Below are 23,636 nucleotides of genomic sequence, written 5' to 3'. Positions count from 1 at the left end.
CGATAGTTATAAATTTCTTTGTTCTAATAATTAAATTTAATTAAAAATAGTAAGTTGCCAAATAATATGAAATTCACTAAAACTTCATGCAAATATACGCGCTTTTTTTAAAAATTCTATTATCTCTCAAATGCCATATAAATTGATATGACCAGTAATAAAAAAAATACAGCAAACAATCCTGTCGGAGGAACATCCGCAACTGAGCATTATAGCAGAGGTAGAAAATACCGATTCAGTATTAAGGTTCTTTTTATTTAGAACACGACCGGTTTCGGGCTCTAATATGTCCATCATCAGGTGTTTATAACTTCATGCGGTGACCCCGAGCGCCGCGGTGGACAGGTACAGGACTTGGTGCATCCCCAGAGAGCGCAGAGCTGGTGATACACAGCGTCCTGTACTTGTCCACCGCGGCGCTCGGGGTCATCGCATGAAGTTATAAACACCTGATGATGCGCATATTAGAGCCCGAAACCGGTCATGTTTTAAATAAAAGGAACCTTACAATTGAAACGGTATTTCCAACCTCTGCTAAAAAAATATAGATCAAAAATTAAAATTGAGCTGGAGACGAACCGTCGCCTCAGAAAAGTTCGTCTCACAAGACTGTGAACAAGTCCTTGCCTTAACCTCATACATTAAGTCAGGCTTTCAAAGGGCCCAAAAAACCTGTGTGGCTTTTGTGGACCTCTCGGCGGCCTATGATACCATTTGGTTCGACGGACTCAAGCTGAAATAGCGATCCCTTGCCACAACACAACTAACCTTCTAGAAAACATGTTGAAAAATCGCTACTTCAGAGTGGAAGTAGGTCAATCTACGAGTAAATCCTACTCAATAAACAATGGGATCCCACAGGGATCAGTGTTGCCTCCCCTTCTCTTCAACCTACGCACGAGTGACATGCCAGAAACTAAATCGCAAAAATTCTGGTATGCAGATGACATTTCAATAGCCACTCAGAGCAAGGCATTCGAAGAGGGGGAAGGTAGTCTGTCAACGGACTTTCAACTTCTTAACCAGTATTATACGAAATGGAGATTCTGCCCAAATTCAAATAAAACTGAGGTAAGCGTATTCTACCTGAACAATCATGAGGGCCGCACCGGATTAGCCGTGCGGTCTGAGGCGCTGCAGTCATGGACTGTGGGGCTGGTCCTGGCGGCGGTTCGAGTCCTCCCTCGGGCATGGGTGTTTGTGTTTGTCCTTAGGATACTTTAGGTTGAGTAGTGTGTAAAAATGGGTCAAATGGCTCTGAGCACTATGGGACTTAACATCTGTGGTCATCAGTCCCCTAGAACTTAGAACTACTTAAACCTAACTAACCTAAGGACATCACACACATCCATGCCCGAGGCAGGATTCGAACCTGCGTCCGTAGCAATCGCGCGGTTCCGGTCTGAGCGCCTAGAACCGCTAGACCACCGCGGCCGGCAAGTAGTGTGTAAGCTTAGGGACTGATGACCTTAGCAGTTAAGTCCCATAAGATTTCACACACATCATCATCATCATCAACATCAATCATGAGGCAAGATGAGAGTTACAAGTAACATTCTGCAGTGAGCGATTGACGCACAACAGCTATCCAAAATATCTACGAATCACTCTGGACCGGTCAATAACCTATAAAAAACACCTAGAAATAACCAGTCAAAAGAAAAAAAATCGAAATAACATATTAAGAAAGCTGACTGGAACCTCCTGGGGAGCTCAAGCTACCACCCTACCCACCGCAGCATACTCTCTTGTTTACTCGGCGGCAGAATACTGCGCCCCAGTCTGGTACAAGAGCACACACACGAAGATAATAGATGTCCAGTTTAATACCACCATGAGGATTGTCTCAGTAACTCTGCAATCAACTCCACTTCCCTGGCTTCATGCCCTTTGCAATATAGCTCCTCCCTTCCTCATAAGGCAGCAAGCAGCTATCCGAGAATGGAAGAAAATCAGCCGGCCGCAGTGGCAGAGGGGTTCTAGGCGCTTCAGTATGGAACCGCGCGACCGCTGCGGTCGCAAGTTCGAATCCTACCTCGGGCATGTATGTGTGTGATGTCCTTAGGTTAGTTAGGTTTAAGTAGTTCTAAGTTCTAGGGGACTGATGACCTCAGATGTTAAGTTCCATAATGGTCAGAGCTATTTGAACAATTTTTTTTGAAGAAAATTAATGACCCCTCTGTCTCTGAAGATATACCTATCCGAAAAATATTGGACCATATACCAATTACCCGCCTAAAATCCAGGAAACATATATGTGAAGAAGAAGTCCGCAAATTCCGAGAAAGGTACGACATAGCAAAGGAATACTGGTCGCTGAATAATCACCATCCTCTCATCATTGAATTTGATCCTTCGACACCGGTGGAAAGAATGCAAATGCCCACAAGAACTTGGTGCAGACTTAATCGTGTGAGGACTAACCACGGCAGGTGTAAGGCCATTCTCCACATATGGAAACGCACTGATGACCCACGATGCGACTGTGGTGCAGGAGAGCAAACAATTCCTCACCTGATCTTCGAATGTCCTGCGAGGAGGTTTGAAGGAGAATGGAGGGATAACATGAATGATACTCCACGTGCTGTTCAGCTGGTGACCTGCTTAGATGTGGACTTGTAATAGCTGCGTGGCTGTCTCCCTAATCTTTCGCATATTGTTGTTTGAAATCAATCATTTAATAATATATTTGTAATTCGTTTATTATAAGAGTTTATTATAAGAGTCGAGGGACATGAAAGGGAAGCAGTGGTTGGGAAGGGAGTGAGACAGTGATGTAACCCCTCCCCGATGCTATTCAATTTGTATATTGAGCAAGCAGTAAAGGAAACAAAAGAGAAATTCGGAGTAGGTATTAAAATCCATGGAGAAGAAATAAAAACTTTGAGGTTCGCCGATGACATTGTAATTCTGTCAGAGACAGCAAAGGACTTGGAAGAGCAGTTGAACAGAATGGACAGTGTCTTGAAAGGAGGGTATAAGATGAACATCAACAAAATCAAAACGAGGATAATGGAATGTAGTCGAATTAAGTCGGATGATGCTTAGGGAATTAGATTATGAAATGAGACACTTAAAGTAGTAAAGGAGTTTTGCTATTTGGGGAGCAAAATAACTGATGATGGTCGAAGTAGAGAGGATATAAAATGTAGACTGGCAATGGCAAGGAAAGCGTTTCCGAAGAAGACATATTTCTTAACATCGAGTATAGATTTAAGTGTCAGGAAATCGTTTCTGAAAGTATTTGTATGGAGTGTAGCCATGTATGGACGATAGATTGGACAAGAAGAGAATAGAAGCTTTCGAAATGTGGTGCTACAGAAGAATGCTGAAGATTAGATGGGTAGATCACGTAACTAATGAGGAGGTATTGAATAGAATTGGTGAGAAGAGGAGTTTGTGGCACAACTTGGCAAGAAGAAGGGACCGGTTGGTTGGACATGTTTTGAGGCATCGAGGGATCACCAATTTAGTACTGGAGGGCAGCGTGGAGGGTAAAAATCGTAGAGGGAGACCAAGAGATGAATACACTAAGCAGATTCAGAAGGATGTAGGCTGCAGTAGGTACTGGGAGATGAAGCAGCTTGTACAAGATAGAGTAGCATGGAGAGTTGCATCAAACCAGTCCTAGGACTGAAGACCACAACAACAACAACAACAATTATTATATTAATTAATAGTATGTGTGCAGTTTTAGTCTGTAGATGCCATAAGCTAAATAAATAAAATAAAAATAAAGTTCGTCTCACGAAGCACGAACGCTAACCACCTGACCGCCATGAACTCTACCGTCCGGCACCTACGCACGGATGCATACGCCACATAATAGACGCGTAAAACATCTTTTGCGATTTTCTCGGAATTGCCGGAAAAGTCCACCTTGCACATTATGTTGTTTAATGGCCTACTAAAGGTGTACAGAGTTTGAAGTAAATCTGTGATCCCAGTGTGGTGGCCTCCCCTTGTGAGACTGCAGGTTTTCCCGTCCAATACCGATTTGATAAGACGGTCGTTGAGCTCACCTTGCGATGTAGAGGTACCCCGTGTTAGTGGAGGCGATCTTGAAGATCCAGGAGACGAACAGCGGCGCCACGGTGAGGTAGCCGAACGGCTTGCGAGGGACGAACTCGGTAAGCGCCGAGAAGACGGGCGTGAAGACGACGGCTGCGACGGCGAGCAGCGACGACACCCAGGAGCCCTCGTCGACCGTCAGCGGCTGCGACACCACGCCGTCCTCGGCCGACTGCAGCTGCGGCAGCGCCATCGCCGGCCACACCATCGACGAGCCGAACGCGAAAGTGTTCAGGTTCACTGCGCACAACGCCATCAATGCACACTGTACTGTCTGTCACTCGAGCGGACGTAATGTGAGCAAGTGCACAATACAATGAGGGCAATGAGGTCACAGAAGTCGTGGGACAGCACATACATAGATGGCGTTAGTACCACGAAGGTCGGCTGCTGTGGCCGAGCGGTTCTAGGCGCTTCAGTCTCGAACCGCGCTGCTGCTACAGTCGCAGGTTCGAATCCTGCCTCGGGCATGGATATGTGTGATGTCCTTAGGTTAGTTAGGTTTAAGTAGTTCTGAGTCTAGGAGACTGATGACCTTAGATGTTAAGTCCCATGGTGCTCAGAGCCATTTGAACAATTTTTGAGTACCACGTACACGAGGTACAAAAGGGCAGTGCTTTGGCGGTGCTGTCATTTGTACTCTGGTGATTCAGGCGAAAAGGATTCCGACGTGATTATGGCTGCACGACGGGAACTAACAAACTTTGATTGCGGAATGGCAGAGGGAGCTACAAGCAAGGGACAGTCCTGTTCAGAAATCGTTAGGGAATTCAGTATGCCGAGATCCACAGTGTCAAGAATGTACCGAGAAGGTCAAATTTCAGGTATCTCATAACCAACAAATTGTGGTCAGAATCCGCATCTGCCCCTGCAAATGTCTTCAGTTTAAAATTTGGTTCCGAAATTTTTGTTTTACCTTTATACAACGAGTCAGAAACCTTGTACTGTCTACAGGTCTCTTCCACGCATAGAGCCTTCTTTTATAGTTCTTGTGCGGCCCCGGTAGCTGAGTGGTCAGTCGGCTCGCAGCCGTGCTAGCGTGCGGAGCTGCTCCGCGCGCCGTGTGACGCTCCGCTCCTGGCGGTGTTTACTTCCGCGTCACGGTGTTTGTGTCTATCGAGTCCAGTACTAACGTATACCATGGCGTACTCGTACCGCCGTGCAACGATCAAAGTAACGTTTCAGGCCGAACATCCACGACCCAGAGCTTTCGAAGTCGAACAGTTCATACGTGAGGATCTACGTTTGAACCCCCAGGACGTAATCGGCATACTTTTTCCATCACTGGAAGTGTTGACATCAAGATGTCGACGGAGGAAATTTGCAATGACATAATTCACCGTTATGCCACCGGACTGAAATTTAAACACTCTGATGGACATATGGGTGCTGTGACAGTCGCCCATGCTGGATTCGGTCTCCGGACATTGCGGGTGTTTGAGCTCCCGTTCGAGGTGCCTCAGTATGTGGTCATTGCCGCTTTCCAACCATATGGCACCGTCTTGGGTCACGTCGCGGAGAAGTGGCAAACATTTACGACCTACCCCGTATTAAATGGCGTCAGACAAATAAAAATTGAGCTGACGAAACATGTCCCATCGTACCTGCTGATTGGCGGTGTGAGGGCCATCGTCATGTATGATGGACAGCCACGAACGTGCGCAGGATGTGGCCAGGAGGGACATGTACGTTCCGAATGCTTACACCGCCGTTTAATACAGACGCTGTTACGTGAAGAGACCCAGGCTTCGACGGTCACGTCCTTACCCATCACCTACGCCAAGGTTGCACAGGACCCCGTCGTACCAATCTCGATTGCGCCAGCAGCATCGTCAACGCCACCCGCCGCAGCACAACGCGCCGAGGACACAAGCACGGCGTCACCTCCAGTGCTCGCTTCAGGACCGTCCGGTTTGCAGACCGAAACCGATGTTCCTGTTGGAACCATGGACGTCGACCTCGGTGTCGTGCCGACGTCTGCCTTTGTCCAGACGGGTTCGGCGTCAGACGACGGGCGACCACATTCTGATTCAGAAGGCCACATCAGAAAACAGCGGTCGCCTCGCAAACACAGGAAACGACGACGAACGCCTTCCGATGACGCCCTTTCTCAGACGGCCCCACGAGATGTCGACCTGATGTCTGACGGTGATTTCCCACATTGCGTCCAGTCACGCGATGTGGCAGCAACAGGAGCCCCTCCTGTGACGCCTACTCTCCCAGCCAGGGACGTGTCCTCGCCGTTGTCAACGAATGATGACGGCGGTCCCCCTGCCACTCATATTGCGGAATCCACAACACCCGTTCCGGAAGTACGTGACCGTCACGTGTCCACGTCGTCAGCTTCCTGGGCCGATGACGTTGAAGAAGAAGCGGAACAGACTGCCAGCGTGTCTGCACAGGAGTCCACCTCGGCGACACTGGGGCTGGCGCCCCGCCAGTAATTATCACCACTGCGGGACCACCGGCGGGTCTCCACCTGCCGGCTACTTCTACCGCACGTTCTGCAAATACTGAGGATGGCCGCAGACAGCAATATCGTATCGCCACGATGAATCTTGCCACCATTCGTGCCCCCCATAAACTGGCCATGTTCAGAGACACTATTTACTCTGCGGATGTGGATATAGCACTCTTACAAGAGGTGTTTGTGGCTGACTTCCTAGTTCCCACCGGATACAACGCCCATGTTTCCCCCGCATCCGATACCGGTAGCGGCGTCGCCATCCTGCTACGCGACGGACTCCCTGCAGAGGACGTCATCTACCTCCCCACTGCGCGAGGTATGTCCCTCACACTGTTCGGCGTGCGTATTATTAATATCTACTCTCCGTCCGGCACTGGCCGCCGTCATGACCGACAAACTTTTTTTGCCGAAAGCGTCACACCCCTCTTCACCGGTCCGCAGGACGATTTGGTACTCGGTGGGGATTTTAACTCGACACAAGAGCCCGCGGACCAACTCCCGCGACATTCCCCTTGTGCATCTCTCTCAGTGGTCATCGACCGTCTCCGACTTGTTGACACATGGAAGAAGCTCCACGGAATTCAACCGGGCTATACATTCTACACCTCTCACTCGTCAAGCCGCATAGATCGCATCTACGTTACCCGCTCCCTTGCTGATGGCACACGTCATGCGGAAGTCTGGCCCTTGGCCTTTTCAGACCATGATGCATACCTCTGTGACGTCACTCTCGCCCGACAGCAAGTGTGGCATAGTCGTGGTCTGTGGAAACTCAATGTCGCTCACCTGACCTCCTCAGACTGTCGCCGTATGGTCGAAGAAGCGTGGGCACGCTGCCACCATCGTCGAGAAGCCTATGACTCCACCTTATCATGGTGGCTCTCCTGTGCAAAGCCGACCCTCAGGAAGACTCTGATGAGTTTTGGGAAGGAATTAAAGGCGTGGCAAACTAATACCCTGCACTTCTACTACACCATTCTACGTGACTGTGCGACGATGCCTTTCTCGCCAGCCCGGCAGTCGATGGTCCATCGCACGAAGGCGCAGATCTCCTTGATCATGCGGCGTAACTTGGAAGGCACTGTAGTCCGTTCTCGAGCTTCTAATCGAATCCCTCAAGAACGTCCGTCGATGTACCACCTCCTTCAGGAAAGACAACGACGACGACGAACTCTGATCCAAGTCCTCACTGATGTGGAAGGGCGCCGGCACGACACCCAACAAAGCATCGGTCGTGCTCTCCATGCTCATGTTGCCGGGCTATACGCAGCCGTACCGCATTCTGCAGCACTGATCACAGAAGTCGCTCAGCTCACTACGAACACTCTTCCGGAGGATGCAGTGCATGACCTCCAAGACGACGTAACCACAGATGAAGTGGTAGATGCTATCAAGGCGGGTTCCGATAACAGGTCTCTTGGACCTGACGGTATACCCATCGAATTTTATAAAAGTTTTCAGTATTTGTTGGCTTCCACGTGGACGGCAATCGCACAAGAGCTGATGTCACCGAGGACAGTGGTCCCGAGCGCCTTTCTAGAAGGAATTATTATCCCCGTACATAAACCGCGCGGGTTATCGAGGGTTCAGGACTATCGACCAATTACTTTGCTCAACAGCGACATGAAAATATTCACACGGCTACTGGCATCGCGACTCAAGAAGGTCGCACGTTACGTCACATCCTGCGACCAGACTTCCCTAGGAGGCGACAACAACATCCGTACGGCCCTTTGCCGTTACAGAGACATGATAGCATTAGCGCATCATCAGCGTCTCCCTTGCGCCTTGGCTTCACTGGACTTTAGCCAGGCTTTCGACCGTGTTGACCACTTCTATTTACGGACAGTTCTTCAGCATATGGGTTTTCCTGGCGGTATTGTAACAGTGGTTATGCGCCTGTTGAGTAGTGCAACCTCTAAAATCATGTAAAATGGTCGTCTTACACCGTCCCTGGTCATCGCACGATCTGTACGGCAAGGATGCCCTCTTTCCACGATTTTGTATGCTTTCGCCTTGGAACCCCTGCTCCAGGGCATGCGCCAACGTTTGGAAGGCATGGCTGTGCAAGACCACCGTTTTTGTTGTACAGCCTACGCAGACGACATAGTACTGTATCTGCGCAGTGAAGATGAAGTACGAGCAGCACTGACATGGGTGGCGACTTACGGCGAAGCGTCGGGGAGCTGCCTCAACGTGTCAAAATCCAAGGTCCTGCTCATTGGTGAGGGCTTGCCGGAGAGATGCGCTGCCCCCCTTAGTGTCGCCGCCACCATACGGTGTCTTGGACTTGATTTCACAGCAGACCTGCGCCGCTCAGCGGCTATCAATGGTAGACGCTTGCTACAGACAATCAGAACAAATCTCGCAGATCACCGGCTACGAGCTCTCGACTTTATCCAACGCGCGCAATACGTGAACATGTATCATGCTTCCCGTATACCACACGTGGCTCAAGTACTACCAGTCCCAAATCTCCTGGCGCGACGACTGTTGATGGCTTTCGGCTCCTTCGTCAGCTCGGGGATGTTATTCAAGGTGCAGTATGAATCCCTTGCACTGCCACGAGATCGTGGCGGGGTGGGACTCATCCACGTGCCGACTCGTGTCACGGCACTATACGTCAGCTCCCAACTCAAACTTTGGCATCGTTGCCCGCAGAGCCTTACTAGCCTTCTGCTTCACAACTTTGCACCGGCCTCCTTGTCCGCCCCAGTACTGATATCGACCATTCCAACCCCCTTTTATTACATCCAACGATTTTTCCTGGAGTTCAGTTACATCTACCGGTCCTTACCACTTACACGTTTGTACCTCACGAAAACAGTCTCCGAATTGTTACAACAGTGCCGCCCGTCCAACCCCATCGAACGTAAGTATCCACAGTATGTGTGGCGACACATATGGAAGGCGATCCATGCGCGTTTTCTCGAATCAGACGTTCAATCAGCGTGGTACATCACCGTGAATGGCAAACAAGTTAACCGAGATCGTCTGCACCGCATCCATCTCGCCGATTTATCCCTCTGCACCCACTGTGGCGTGGATGACACGGATGTCCACCGGTTCCACTGTGGCACAGCGCTAGACGTCTGGACACTTGCGCGGCGAATTTTGGCGTTTCCTACTCGCCAGATACCGGCTCAGATCGACGTCCACATGCTTTTGTACCCCGATAAGACTTTCTACCCCTCTGCCAAAACTAACTCTGTGAATTAAGTCTACGCTAGGATATTGGACTTATCTCAACGAACGACACTGCGTCCTGATACGCAACCCACGCTATAAACAATATTTTTCTAATTTCTTACGGAGCACTTTCGATGACCCACCTAGTAGCTGGAACGTCCAAGCCCTGAGAAGCTGAAAACTGTATAAAACGAACCGAACTGAATAGATCTGCTACCCAGAACTCACGCCTACGCCATGAGAAGACACGTTTGGACGAGCTGGCATGCTGTAGGCGGATACACTTTAGGAGCTCCTCTAAGAACCGGACTTTAACTACAAGTCGCATGACGACTTAAAAAGCTTTTCCTTATTTCTTCCTCATAGTTTGTTCTTAAAGGAAAAAGAAATTTGATTTTGACTTTGAGAAACTTTTTTTTGTTGCAAAGGATTGCTTCTTCGCCAACAAGACTAAGGAGACTCATTTTTGTTTACTGGAAGGAGAAACCAGTATAATCGGAGTCTTTGTTTTCTTTCGAGAAAAAAAAAAGGGGGGGGAGGGGGGTAAAAAAAAAAGTGGTCAGCGTGACGGAATGTCAATCCTAAAGTCCCGGGTTCGATTCCCGGTTGGGTCGAAAATTTTCTCCGCTCAGGGACTGGGTATAGTGTTGTCCTAATCATCATCATTTCATCCCCATCGACGCGCAAGTCGCCGAAGTGGCGTCAAATCGAAAGACCTGCAGCAGGCGGACGGTCTACCCGACGGGAGGCTAACCACACGACATTTCATTTCATTTCATTATGATTCTAAATCGAAGCGATGATAAAATTGTGCACTGTACAAAATTATCCAAGTGGCTGCCTCTTTCGTCCCTTTCTCCCAGTCCATATTCATCCACTATTTTTCCTTTTCTTCCTTTTCCTGCAATCGAATTCCAGTCCCCCATCACAATTAAATTTTCGTCTCCCTTAACAATCTGAATACTTGCTTTTATCTCATCATCATTTCTTCAATCTCTTCACCATGTGCGGAGCTAGTTTGCATATAAACTTGCGCTTGTGTCAACCTTGGCTACAATAAAGCGTTCACTATGATGTTGGCGGTAGCTTACTCACATTTATGTTTTGATCTGCTATTAGACTTACTCCTCTCTTACCACTATTTGGTTTTGCATTTATAATCATGTATTCACCTGACCAAAAGTCCTGTTCCTCCTGCCACAAACCTATCCATTTCCCTTTTTGTAAATTTTGTAACCTACCTGCCCGATTAAGGGACCTAACATTCCGCGCTCCGATCTGTAGAACGCCTGTTTTGTTTCTCCTGATGACTACATCCTCTCGAGTGGTCTCCACCTGGATATATTTTAGCCAAGACGACGCCATCATCATTCAAACATACAGCAGAGCCGCATGCCTTCGGGCAGAATTACGGCTGTAGTTTCCCATTGCTTCGCAGTACCAGCGCAGCAAGGCCGTTTCAGTTGTTGTTACAGGGCCACATCAGTTAATCATCCAGACTGTTGCCCCTGTAACTAGTGAAAAGGCTGCTGCCCCTGCCCATGAACCACAGTTTGTCTGGCCTCGCAACAGACACCCCTCCGTTGTCGTTGCACCTACGGTACGGCCATCTGTATCGCTGAGGCACGCAAGCCTCCCCACTGACGGCAAGGTCCATGGTTCATGAGAGGGGGGGGGGGGGATTTACAGAAACCAGACGACAGAGGGAGATTCGAGGGGCATGAAAGGCATGCTATGGTTGAGAAGGAGAGTGACGGGGTTGTAGCCAATGTAATTCAAATTGTGCAAGGAGCAAGCAGTAAAGGAAACCAAAGAAAAATTGGGAGTAGGAATTTAAATCCAGGCCGAAGAAATAAAAACATTGAGGTTTGCCGATGACATTTTAATTCTGTCAGCCTAGGGCTTGGAAGAGCAATTGAACAAAATGAACAGCGTCTTAAAATGAGGATGTAAGTAGCAGGAAAATATATGTCTCACCCAACTTCCAAAATAAGCCATTTTTATACAATTGTAGGCCATTTTTAGACATTTTTGATCGAAATTAACAAATCCTATAGCTTTATACAACGTTCATATTTCGAAAATCTCCTTTTTATGCAAAATCAACAGTTTTTTTTATTTTTACAATTAAATTTATGATGATGATAAATAACGGATAATAATAGTGATGATGATGGCATGTCACATTATTATATATGAACTTGGTATCTGAGTGCCATAGGCATTACTAATATGACCAATTTGATTAAAAGCTGCAATACATCCCACACATTGCCCTCCACGCAAGCTACGTGTTTCGGATTCGTCTGCACCTACGTACATAGTGCCAAACGAAGACTAACTTCAGAATGGAGAGCTGCATCAAACCAGTCTCTGGACTGAAGACCATAACAACAGTAACTAGTGAATCTTCACATTCATAACAAAATCATGAGCGGCTGCTCCGTCCGAGCAGATATAGAAGTGCGTTGCATCAAACTCAACAGCAAAGTGTTGTGCCAGTGGGTGCATACCTCTTCCACAAGCGTTCCGCAAAATTTTGCTCAGGGCGTGTCCTTACATACGAATGGCCAGCTTGGAGTTTTCATTTCATGGTGATAGCAACTGTCGCTGGTATGCCAGAAAGCCATTTTTCTCACTCTACGTAATATACATATAGTTTCCAGAATGAGATTTTCAGTCTGCAGCGGAATGTGCGCTGATATGAAACTTCCTGGCAGATTAAAATTTTGTGCCGGACCGAGACTCGAACTCGGGACCTTTCCCTTTCTCGGGCAAGTGCTCTACCAACTCTTTTTTTTATGTTCTCGTTTTGTTCGTTTTTCGTTCGTTGTATGTGCTCGGGGCGAACGTCGTAAGACATCCGTTAAAGTTCGTCTTTGATCGGTTAACTCAGTTTTTTTTTTTATTACAGAGGGCTGCTAACCCTCTGACCAAACACGCTGAGCTACCGTGCCGGCTTCAGCTGAGCTACGCTAGCACGACTCACAACCCCTCATCACAGCTCTACTTCCGCCAGTGCCACGTCTCCTACCTTCCAAACTTTACAGAAGCTCTCCTGCGAACCTTTCAGGAAGTCTATCAGCGCACACTCCGCTGCAGAGTGAAAATCTCATTCTGGAAACATTCCCCCAGGCTGTGGCTAAGCCATATATCCGCAATATCCTTTCTTTCAGGAGTGCCAGTCCTGCAAGGTTCGCGGGAGAGCTTCTGTAAAGTTTGGAAGGCAGGAGACGAGGTACTGGCGGAAGTAGAGCTGCGAGGACGGGTCGTGAGTCGTGATTGGTTGGTAGAGCACCACTTGCCTCCGAAAGGCAAAGGTCCCGAGTTCGAGTGCCGGTCCGACATACAGTTTTAATCTGCTAGGAAGTTTCATAGATATAGCTTTTTTTTTTACTAAAACTTTATTTTGTTGAGTAATGTGTAATTTGCCAATATCTCTTGAAATCTGCAAACTTCTTGTTCATTTGAGTCATGCATTTAGAAGGTCCATCGCCTAATGCCTTCATTTTGCTTTGCCTTACAGAGGATTGGAAAGGCGTTCCGTGGCGGTATTGTTATTGGGTCCCTGTGCCTTTTTCTGTCTCCAGAAACCTTTTGGTCGTCCAAACAGAAATATCGCAATAGTAAAATACCCTGGATAACTGTTGGATGGTGGTGTATAAGACGATTATTTTATAAATCTATTACTTTACTCCGAATTAATTTTACACTCAGGTGACAGTTTTGTTAGCCTCTCCGTAAAGCGTACGTAAGAGCGAGAGGACTCTCAGTTGCCATATAATTGAGCCTATGTAACGTGTTTTGTATGACTGTGGCAGACATCTTAGTGTTGCTTTTGTTGGTAGCACTGTTCTTAACACTGCAACCACCTTGAGATATCGCCCGTAAACTCGCGGAAGTAAACACTGATGATGAGCAACGCGCTCCGATGATATCTGATCATTCAGTGCCGACCGGTCGCAGCATCATCCTCTGCCATTGGCGTCATCCGGATGTGGGGCGGAGGGTCGCGGCGCCAGCAGATCGCTCTCCCCATCGTTGTCAGCTCCCAGACCTTGGACTCGCTGCTTCTCATTCAAGTAGGTCCTCAACTGTCATCAAGAAGCTGAGTGGACCCCGTTCCAGTTCTCTCGCAAAGGAAAAATCGCTAGCCGTTCTGGGAACTGAAGTCGGATCCTCTGCATGGTCGTTGGAAGAAGACACCGAACAAGTAAAAGACTGAGACTTTTTGGCGGATTACAACTGTTGTGTGGACCGGGACTCGAACCTGGGACTTCCGCATTCTCGGGTCAAGTGCTCTACCTGCTGAGTTACCCAAACACGATTCACGACCCGTCCTCACACTTTTACTTCCGTTAGAAACTTATCTCTTACCTTCCAAACTTCCGGAAAACTTGCAGGAGTAGCACTCCTGGAAGAAAGAATAGAGCGAGGGTACTGCTTAGCGACAGGCTGGGGGATGGTTTCCAGAAAGATTTCATTCTGGAAGTCAATGGCTGTACTGTAGATTTAGTGCTGCATTTGTTTTAAATCTGTAGACACCGAACTGAGGCTGCAGTGTTGGCCATGTTTGTAATGATCGACCACGACGCTACCTCTTCCCTCTCCAAGAATCCGAGATGGACCTGCAGTGGACGCTTCGCTCATTCCGAAATCGACGGGTGGTGCTGCATACACAAACAGAGGTCGCCGCACCATCACCCTAGTGTTCATCCGCTCCTCCTTGAAAGTCGGCGCACGCGGCGAACCTGGGGGAGAAGTCACGTCGAACATTGCTAGACTGCCATCGAAGCCTCATCTAGATGCAGAGTCCGTACGTCTGCCACTGTCACCATCTTACAAGCGCTACTTATTGGTGAACTAAGGACATTATTCTGGTAGATGATCAACCGCTAGTTCTGTACAGAAAGATAATTACTTTCTGTTTTGCTTTTGTCGTGCTTGACTATGAACATTTTAAGTAAAAGAGTATAAATTCTGCCCATATAGCTGTATATCTAGTGTTTGTTGTTTAAAGGGCTATCCACATACCCACCTCCTACAACTGCAGACATCTCTGATCCTTACATCCCGTATTTTTCGCCAGAGCAAGTTATGTCTGCAGTCGTAGGAGTTGGATTCATGGTACATCTTTTAAACTACAAACACAGACATACAAGTTGAATGGGTAAAATTTACACACTTTTATTTACAATGCTCAAGAAGCCAAACTGGACAAAGCAATAATAGAAAGTAACTATCTTTACATGTTGAACTGACAATTGTTCATCCAACTGAAAACTGTCCTTCGTTCACTGACCGCAGTGAGCTATGGTGTCACGCCGGCCGAAGTGGCCGTGCGGTTAAAGGCGCTGCAGTCTGGAACCACAAGACCGCTACGGTCACAGGTTCGAATCCTGCCTCGGGCATGGATGTTTGTGATGTCCTTAGGTTAGTTAGGTTTACCTAGTTCTAAGTTCTACGGGACTAATGACCTCAGCAGTTGAGTCCCATAGTGCTCAGAGCCATTTATGGTGTCACTATCTCGATGGAGTTACGACGTTCGTGGTTTGTTCTACCCTAGGTAATCCGCTTGGGCAGAGTTATAACGAGGCGCCGATGGTGTTAATGCGACCGCTTCTGGGACGGGGAAGTATCCGCCCGGCGTATTAACGACTGTGAATCTGTGTTCCGGTCAGTCTGGATGTGGTTTTTAGGCGGTTTCCCTCGTCTCACCAGGTTAATATCGATCTGATTCCCAAATTTCGCCTCAGACAAACGCTACGCAAACATTTAGAACAATTTCTCTTATTTTTACACATAATTCACTCTATACGCTGACAGATTGGGTTCACTGTTTGTGTTCTGGGTTGCGAACAGGAGACCTACGACCTCCGCTGTGTGGTCTACTTAAGAACTCAGTCACCATTAGCATCAGATACTGGTGAACACCAGTAGTGCGTAGTGCCAACCGAGTCATGGAGATTCCAAAAGGGAACCCCCCATCCGGATAACAATGCGTGTTAAAGCACCGCTTACGGAATGGTGAGGGGCACCGGTGCCGGATCGAATCCTCCAGGTATACTCACTATAAGAGTCGGTGCAGCCTGGATGTTGTTTCAACGTTGTTTTTCACACGCATCTAGATGAATAATGGGTTGGTTCCCAAGTAAAGAAACTTCAAGACGTGTTCGTAAAATTTGTCAATCTGCAAAAAGCTTTCGACAATGTCAAATGGTGCAAGATGTTCGATATACTGAGAAAAACAGGGGTAAGCCATTGGGAGGGACGGGTAATATACAGTGTGTAGAAGAGCCAAGAGGTAATAATAATGAACGACCAAGAATGAAGTGCTCGGATTAATATGGGTGTAAGACAAGGATGTAGTCTTTTGCCCCTGCTGTTCAATCTGTACATCGAAGAAGCAATGATGGAAATAAAAGAAACGATTAAAACTGGAATTGAAATTCAAGTAAGAGGATATCAATGGCTGGATTCGCTGATGACATTGCTAACCTGAGTGAAACTGAAGAAGAATTAAATGATTTGGTGAATGGAATCAGCAGTCTAATGAGTCCAGAACATAGACTGAGAGTAAATTGAAGAGAGACGAAAGTATTGAGAAGTAGCAGAAATGAGAACGGTGAGAAACTTAACATCAGGATTGATGGTCGCGAGGTAGATGAAGTTAAGTAATTCTACTACCTAGGAAGCAAAATAACCAATGACGGAAGGAGCAAGGAGGATTAGCATTGTCAAGAGAAGTCTACTAGTATCAGACATAGGCCTTAACTTGAGGAAGAAATTTCTGAGAATGTATGTTTGGAGCACAGCATTGTTGGATAGTGAAACACTGACTGTGGGAAAACCGGAACAGAAGAGAGTATAAGCAACTGAGATATGGTGCTACTGACGAAGTTTGAAAATTAGGTGGACTGATAAGGTAAGGAATGAGGAGGTTCTGCGCAGAATCGGAGAGGAAAGGAATATGTGGAAAACACTGATAAGGAGAAGGGACAGGGTGATACGACACCTGCTAAGACAACAGGGAACGACTTCCATGGTATTAGACGGAGCTGTAGAGGGAAAAACTGTAGAGGAAGACAGAGATTGGAATACATCCAGCAAATAACTGAGGACGTAGCAAGTGCTACTCTGAGATGAAGAGATTGGCACAGGAGGGGAATTCGTGGCGGGCCGCATCAAACCAGTAAGAAGACAGGTGACTCAAAAAAATTTAAAAAAAACTCGTCTTGCCTGAGTTACACGGTTTGCAGACACTTGGAGGATTTTTCATCCATTCCTTCCTGGCCTGGTACAGAAAGGGCATCCGTCCGCCATTTAAATTAACTGTGACAAACCCGTTGTGCCGACTCTGCGCATATTCGGGACAAAGGTACAAGAAAAAGAAAAAAAGACGGGGATACCGGACGAAGCGAAGCGCCCGCTGGCGGCCAGTCTAGAGAGTGACTGTTGACTTCGGAGGGGCGCGATGGGGGCGTAGTGTGCGGTCGGGGTAAACATTGCCGATTCTGCGAGGATGACAGACTTGAGAAGGGCTTTCATCTACATCTACATCTACATTTATACTCCGCAAGCCACCCAACGGTGTGTGGCGGAGGGCACTTTACGTGCCACTGTAATTACCTTCCTTTCCTGTTCCAGTCGCGTATGGTTCGCGGGAAGAACGACTGCCGGAAAGCCTCCGTGCGCTCGAATCTCTCTAATTTTACACTCGTGATCTCCTAGGGGGAAGCTATGTATTGCATACCTCATACAGAAACACACCCTCTCGAAACCTAAACAGCAAGATACACCGCGATGCAGAGCGCCACTTGAGTTTTCTAAACATTTCCGTAACGCCGTCACGCTTACCAAATAACCCTGTGACGAAAGGCACCGCTCTTCTTTGGATTTTCTGTATATCCTCCGTCAACCCGACCTGGTACGGATCCCACACTGATGAGCAATACTCAAGTATAGGTCTAACGACTATTTTGTAAGCCACCGCCTTTGTTGATGGACTACATTTTCTGAGGACTCACCAAATGAATCTCAACCTGGCACCCGTCTTACCAACAATTAATTTTATATGATCATTCCACTTCAAATCGTTCCGTACACATACACCCAGATATTTTACAGAAGTAACTGCTACCAGTGTTTGTTCCGATATCATATAATCATACAATAAAGGATCATTCTTTCTATGTATTTGCAATATATTACATTTGTGTATGTTAAGGGTCAGTTGCCACTCCCTGCACCAAGTGTCTATCCGCTGCAGATCTTCCTGCATTTCGCTGCAATTTTCTAATGCTGCATCTTCTCTGTATACGACAGTATCATCCGCGAAAAGCCGCATGGAACTTACGACACTATCTACTAGGTCATTTATATATATTGTGAAAAGCAAGGTCCCATAACACTCTCCTGTGGCACGCCAGAGGTTACTTTAGCGTCTGTAGACGTCTCTCCATTGAGAACAACATGCTGTGTTCTGTTTGCTAAAAAATCTTCAATCCAGCCACACAGCTGGTCTGATATTCCGTAGGCTCTTACTTTATCAGACGACAGTGCGGAACTGTATCGAACGCCTTCCGGAAGTCAAGGAAAATGGCATCTACCTGGGAGCCTGTCTCTAATATAACAAATAAGGCGAGTTGGGTTGGGTCTCACACGATCGCTGTTTCCGGAATCCATGTTGATTCCTACTGAGTAGATTCTGAGTTTCCAGAAATGACATGATACGTGAGCAAAAAACATGTTCCAAAATTCTACAACAGATCGATGTCAGAGATATAGGCCTACAGTTTTGCGCATCTACTCGACGACCCTTCTTGTAAACTGGAACTGCCTGTGCTCTTTTCCAATCATTTGGAACCTTCCGTTCCTCTAGAAGCTTGCGGTACACGGGTGTTAGAAGGGGGGCAAGTTCTTTCGCGTACTCTGTGTAGAATCGAATTGGTATCCCGTCAGGTTCAGTGGACTTTCCTCTGTTGAGTGATTCCAGTTGCTTTTCTATTCCTTGGACACTTATTTCGATGTCAGTCATTTTTTCGTTTGTGCGAGGTTTTAGAGAAGGAATTGCAGTGCGGTCTTCGTCTGTGAAACAGCTTTGGAAAAAGGTGTTTAGTATTTCAGCTCTACGCGTGTCATCCTCTGTTTCAATGCCATCATCATCCCGGAGTGTCTGGATATGCTGTTTCGAGCCACTTACTGATTTAACGTAAGACCAGAACTTCCTAGGATTTTCTGTCAAGTCGGTACATAGAATTTTACTTTCGAATTCACTGAACGCTTCACGCATAGCCCTCCTTACGCTAACTTCGACATCGTTTAGCTTCTGTTTGTCTGAGAGGTTATGGCTGCGTTTAAACTTGGAGTGAAGCTCTCTTTGCTTTCGCAGTAGTTTCCTAACTTTGTTGTTGAACCACGGTGGGTTTTTCCCGTCCCTCACAGTTTTACTCGGCACGTACCTGTCTAAAACGCATTTTACGATTGCCTTGAACTTTTTCCGTAAACACTCAACATCGTCAGTGTCGGAACAGAAATTTTCGTTTTGATCTGTTAGGTAGTCTGAAATCTGCCTTCTATTACTCTTGCTAAACAGACAAACCTTCCTCCCTTTTTTATATTCCTATTAACTTCCATATTCAGGGATGCTGCAACGGGCTTATGATCACTGATTCCCTGTTCTGTGTTCTGTTTGCTAAATACTCCTCAATCCAGCCACACAGCTGGTCTGATATTCTGTAGGCTCTTACTTTGTTTATCAGGCTACAGTGCGGAACTGTATCGAACGCCTTCCGGAAATCAAGGAAAATGGCATCTACCTGGGAGCCAGTATCTAATATTTTCTGGGTCTCATGAACAAATAAAGCGAGTTGGGTGTCACACGATCGCTGTTTCCGGAATCCTTGTTGATTCCTATAGAGTAGATTCTGGGTTTCCAGAAATGACATGATACGCGAGCAAAAAACATGTTCTAAAATTCTACAACAGATCGATGTCAGAGATGTAGGGCTATAGTTTTGTGCATCTACTCGACGACCCTTCTTGAAAACTGGAACTACCTGTGCTCTTTTCCAATCATTTGGAACCTTGCACTTGCATAGCGAATTTAACCTGGAACGGAATTGAGACCGGGTCGCTGTATTACATTTTTACCGACGGTTGGCGTAGAAGCAGCACAGGCGATGCCGCCGCCGCTGTGAGCCGTGCAGCTTACCGACGCAGGCGGCGAGGAACTGCGGCCATACAGCCGGCTTGGTGTCAGACCGCGACGTCTCCGCCCCCGGAGGCTGCTTCTCTGGAGAGGCCAGGCCGGCGGCATTGGCGTTGGCGGCAGTCTCTGGGGCCGCGCGTGGTACGTACACACCGGTAACGCCGTAGCCGTTCGCCACCTCTCCAGAAAACCGCTTCATGCTGCCGACCAGAAGATTGCAAACAGTGTCTGCCGTGACGGCACGTTAAATACCACCCGAGCGTGCGCCAGAGGTTGTCGCCGTAAATCACTGAGGCGGCCTACACACCGAACAATGGAGGGTGTTTGCAGCGGTGACATCTGCACGTGATTACCGGAACGCAGCTGGGCGTCGTGTAGTAGTAGAGATGTTTTGTATCGTTGTGCGGTAACAACGGCCACAACACTGCGTGTTACGCCTGGTTACACCAGGAGGATCGGCGAACGAGAATTCTCTCGGGTGTAAACGGTAGGCGAGCGCGAGGGAACTGCATTCAGTCGTGCTCGGTTCACATTCGCTAGTGCTCGCTCGTGTTCCGCTAGTTCTCGATCTTTTAGCGAAACGTCGAAGGCAGTTCGCATCCTTTCCGCATCGGCGCTAGCAGTGCAGAAAAATTTACTCCGCTATTTTGTCTACTTTTGATGCTGACATGAGTTGCATGACGGTTGGAGTGGTCTGAGGAGAATGTAACGTTGCTGATAAAGGAGAAAAGTATCATAGATTCTTCTGGGATCAGAGGTTCACGGTATAAATGCTGAAGCAAAAGAAGTGTGATTTGTAGAAAGAGGGCAGAAGCACTCAAAGGTCACACTGGGAACATAAGTAAGACGATAAATTCGTTAGATAGTAGCAACAGGTGGGAAAGGAGTGAATAAGCACAATCTGTGCATTTCTATGTTACTTATAATCCATCTTGATTGCAAAAATGTTTATTCACATGACCGGTTTCGATTCCTCTAGAACCATCTTCAGATCTGCAATTTCGGTTACAGGAGTAACCCGTCCACACTCAGTAACCTTCACATGCTGCGTCACATGAATGTGACAGGTTACTCCTGTAACCGAAATTGCAGATCTGAAGATGGTTCTAGAGGAACAGAAACCGGTCATGTAAATAAACATTTCTGCAGTCAAGACGGATTATACATATCAATGTATAAAAAGTGATTGCGGTATCCCTGCAGACATTATGTCTGTTTTTGAAAACTTTGCATTTCTTTTTAATACACATCTGAAAAATAAAGCCTCCGAATTTTGTGATCTGTTCTCAATGTTGGTTGAGATATTACATTTTATGCACATTACTCGGTTAACTTTCCCTCTTCGTTCACGCAAGTTGCAGCCCTCTGCCGCTAGAGGGCTCCGGATTGTAACGTGTAACTTACCAGTGTTACGTGACTATGTCTGTATACTGCGAGCCTCTCAGAAAACTGAAAGCACGAATTACAAGAGTTCGTCCACGTATGGAGCACCCTCTCCTGGTGTAAGGAAACTGCTTATTAATAATAGTGATGCTGTAACTGTTGGCTGGTAATATTTACTGACAAAATGCAATCTAACGCTAGATTGCGTACTTACGGCTATCCTGTGTGGCCGATTTTAGTAAGACTTTAAAAGAGAGAGAGAGATTATTGATTGACCACCGATGCGTCAGTTCTCGATTGTGTTCAGGAGACGTACGGATTGATTACGCGAATAATTGCCTTTTGACCCAGGACTGCCTTCACGCAATCAGAATCTTCGATGAAAATACCTAAGGGACCTATTTGAATATAAAAATAGAAATGAAAGCAAATTAGTGGGATTTCGTAGGAGAAAGATTAACAGATCGGAAGTTGAACACATTAGTGGTCTCTCAAACACAACTAAGACACCGCGATAAAGAGCGAACGTGTAACAAAGCTCATATACAACTTGAACATCATTTTTGGTTAGTGAAAGAAAAGAATAAGTAGAAAATTACTGCATCGTAAAATATTAATATATTTTGAGCAAATTGGCTTTAAACTTCTACACATTGACAAATACACAATAAATGCATGACTTACGTCTGATATTTCTTTTGTAAATGGCGCAGTCCAATAATCGCTGGTTTGTCAGTCCGTTCCTTCTTAAAATTAAATGTCCTTGCGTGTGCATAAGTACATTGTATCCACACCCGAGTTACCGAAATATTTGTTCGTCGTTTCACATAGATTTTACACAAAATAAAAATACAACTTGTAGCAATGCTATGTAGTACGTCTTAATATGTCGGCGACCAAAAGTACAAGGGATAATGAAGTCTCTAGAATATTTCTTAACAAAAGATAGATTGTTCTTTCTTTTGTTTCGCAGCTTCTTGCTATCAAGCTCTGGGGCAATGATTTTAAATATCTGCGCCCAGCGGGACACAGTGTTTATTTAGAGTATTTAAACGCTGGACGCGCGTTTTGGTATAGGTGCGCATTAAAAAAAACTACTCTCGCGCTGTGATGCTTAGCATCTTTACGAACTACAGCTCGTTGGCTGTCCTTTTCTTTAAAGACAAATATCTCACATGCAAAGTAACTGAAATCCAATAATATTACACTGTCTTTCAGCTCGACAATGCTAGACCACACACCAATGCTGCGACATCTGCAACAATTAGACACCTTGGTTTCGCTCTCATCGATAATCCTACATACAGTTGCGACTCGACCCCATCCGATTTTCATCTGTTTCCAAAAATTAACCGGCAGCTTCGAGGACTTCACTTTCGTAGTGATAAAGCGCTGACTGATTGTTCACGGTTACTATTCACTCGAATTTGCAACTCATTTGATGTCCATAATAATTAGCAGTTGCCTTTGAGCTATCACTGAGTGTTAACAATGGAGAAAAAGTGAATTGCTTTTCTTTGGCATTTATGGTATACGCTTGCTGATAGCATTACAGGAAGTACGAAATATGCGCCAAAATAAAACTCACAAAAATGTGAAAGAAAAACTATTGGAAGGAGTGAGAACTGCTCGTGAAATTCAGTGCACTGTTACTGAAGTAGATCTACGAGACAGTGCCCTCTGGTTAGACAGATTTAGGAAATTGTACAGAAAAGGAAGTCACAAAATTACGAAGTTTACTTAAAGTAAACATGTAGAGGTATCATTAATATGTAATACTATAGAGAAATTCGTAGCTGATGTGAGGACGAAGCTACTTCTTACCCCTTAAAATGTTGTATGTAAAGAGTGCACTTTATCATTTCAAGCGAAAGAAAGACAGTGTCCCTTGTGTAGTCGATGAATGCTATGATGCATTTGTATGCAACAGTGCCAGTGGTAAGTATCAGTTGATTACTTTTTCCATAATATATCACTGTCTTCGGGAACATCAAGGCGAATTAGGACCCAAAATTTTAAAAAGACACTGTTTACTAGTAAAAGTCTTGTAATCGACGTAGAAAAATCTGTTAAAATAGGAGAGGATAATACTCAACGTTACATCGGAAACATCTTCTTATCATTGACAGAGAATAATTCATTGCTTTTGTTTACTCTTGGCCTGGAAATAACGACACCTCTGTTTTTAGTAGGACTTCAAAACGACTGCTAATATAATTTGGATTCCACCAGGACCTAATTACGTGATTCACCATCTCAATAAAAACATTGTCAGTAGTGTAAAGCATTTGTCAGATATTTAAGTATTCAAATCAT

The 23,636-nt window shown here is 46.3% G+C and overlaps 1 protein-coding gene across 1 annotated transcript in view; it reads right to left on the bottom strand.

The window, feature by feature from the left end:
- Positions 1-20,136, bottom strand: part of LOC124803412 (facilitated trehalose transporter Tret1-like) — a 62,577-nt gene extending 42,441 nt beyond the window's left edge. The window contains exons 1-2 of the mRNA XM_047264597.1: positions 19,941-20,136; positions 4,023-4,311 (exon numbers count right to left, since the gene is read on the bottom strand). Of these exons, the coding sequence (XP_047120553.1) occupies positions 4,023-4,311; positions 19,941-20,136 (485 nt within the window). The remainder of the gene's footprint in view (positions 1-4,022; positions 4,312-19,940) is intronic.
- Positions 20,137-23,636: the final 3,500 nt, after the last annotated feature.

Source organism: Schistocerca piceifrons, chromosome 6, assembly GCF_021461385.2.
Source record: "Schistocerca piceifrons isolate TAMUIC-IGC-003096 chromosome 6, iqSchPice1.1, whole genome shotgun sequence".
Classification (NCBI taxonomy): Eukaryota; Metazoa; Arthropoda; class Insecta; order Orthoptera; family Acrididae; genus Schistocerca; species Schistocerca piceifrons.
Note: the sequence above shows the minus strand (reverse complement) of the source record. Positions and strands in the feature narration are given on the sequence as shown.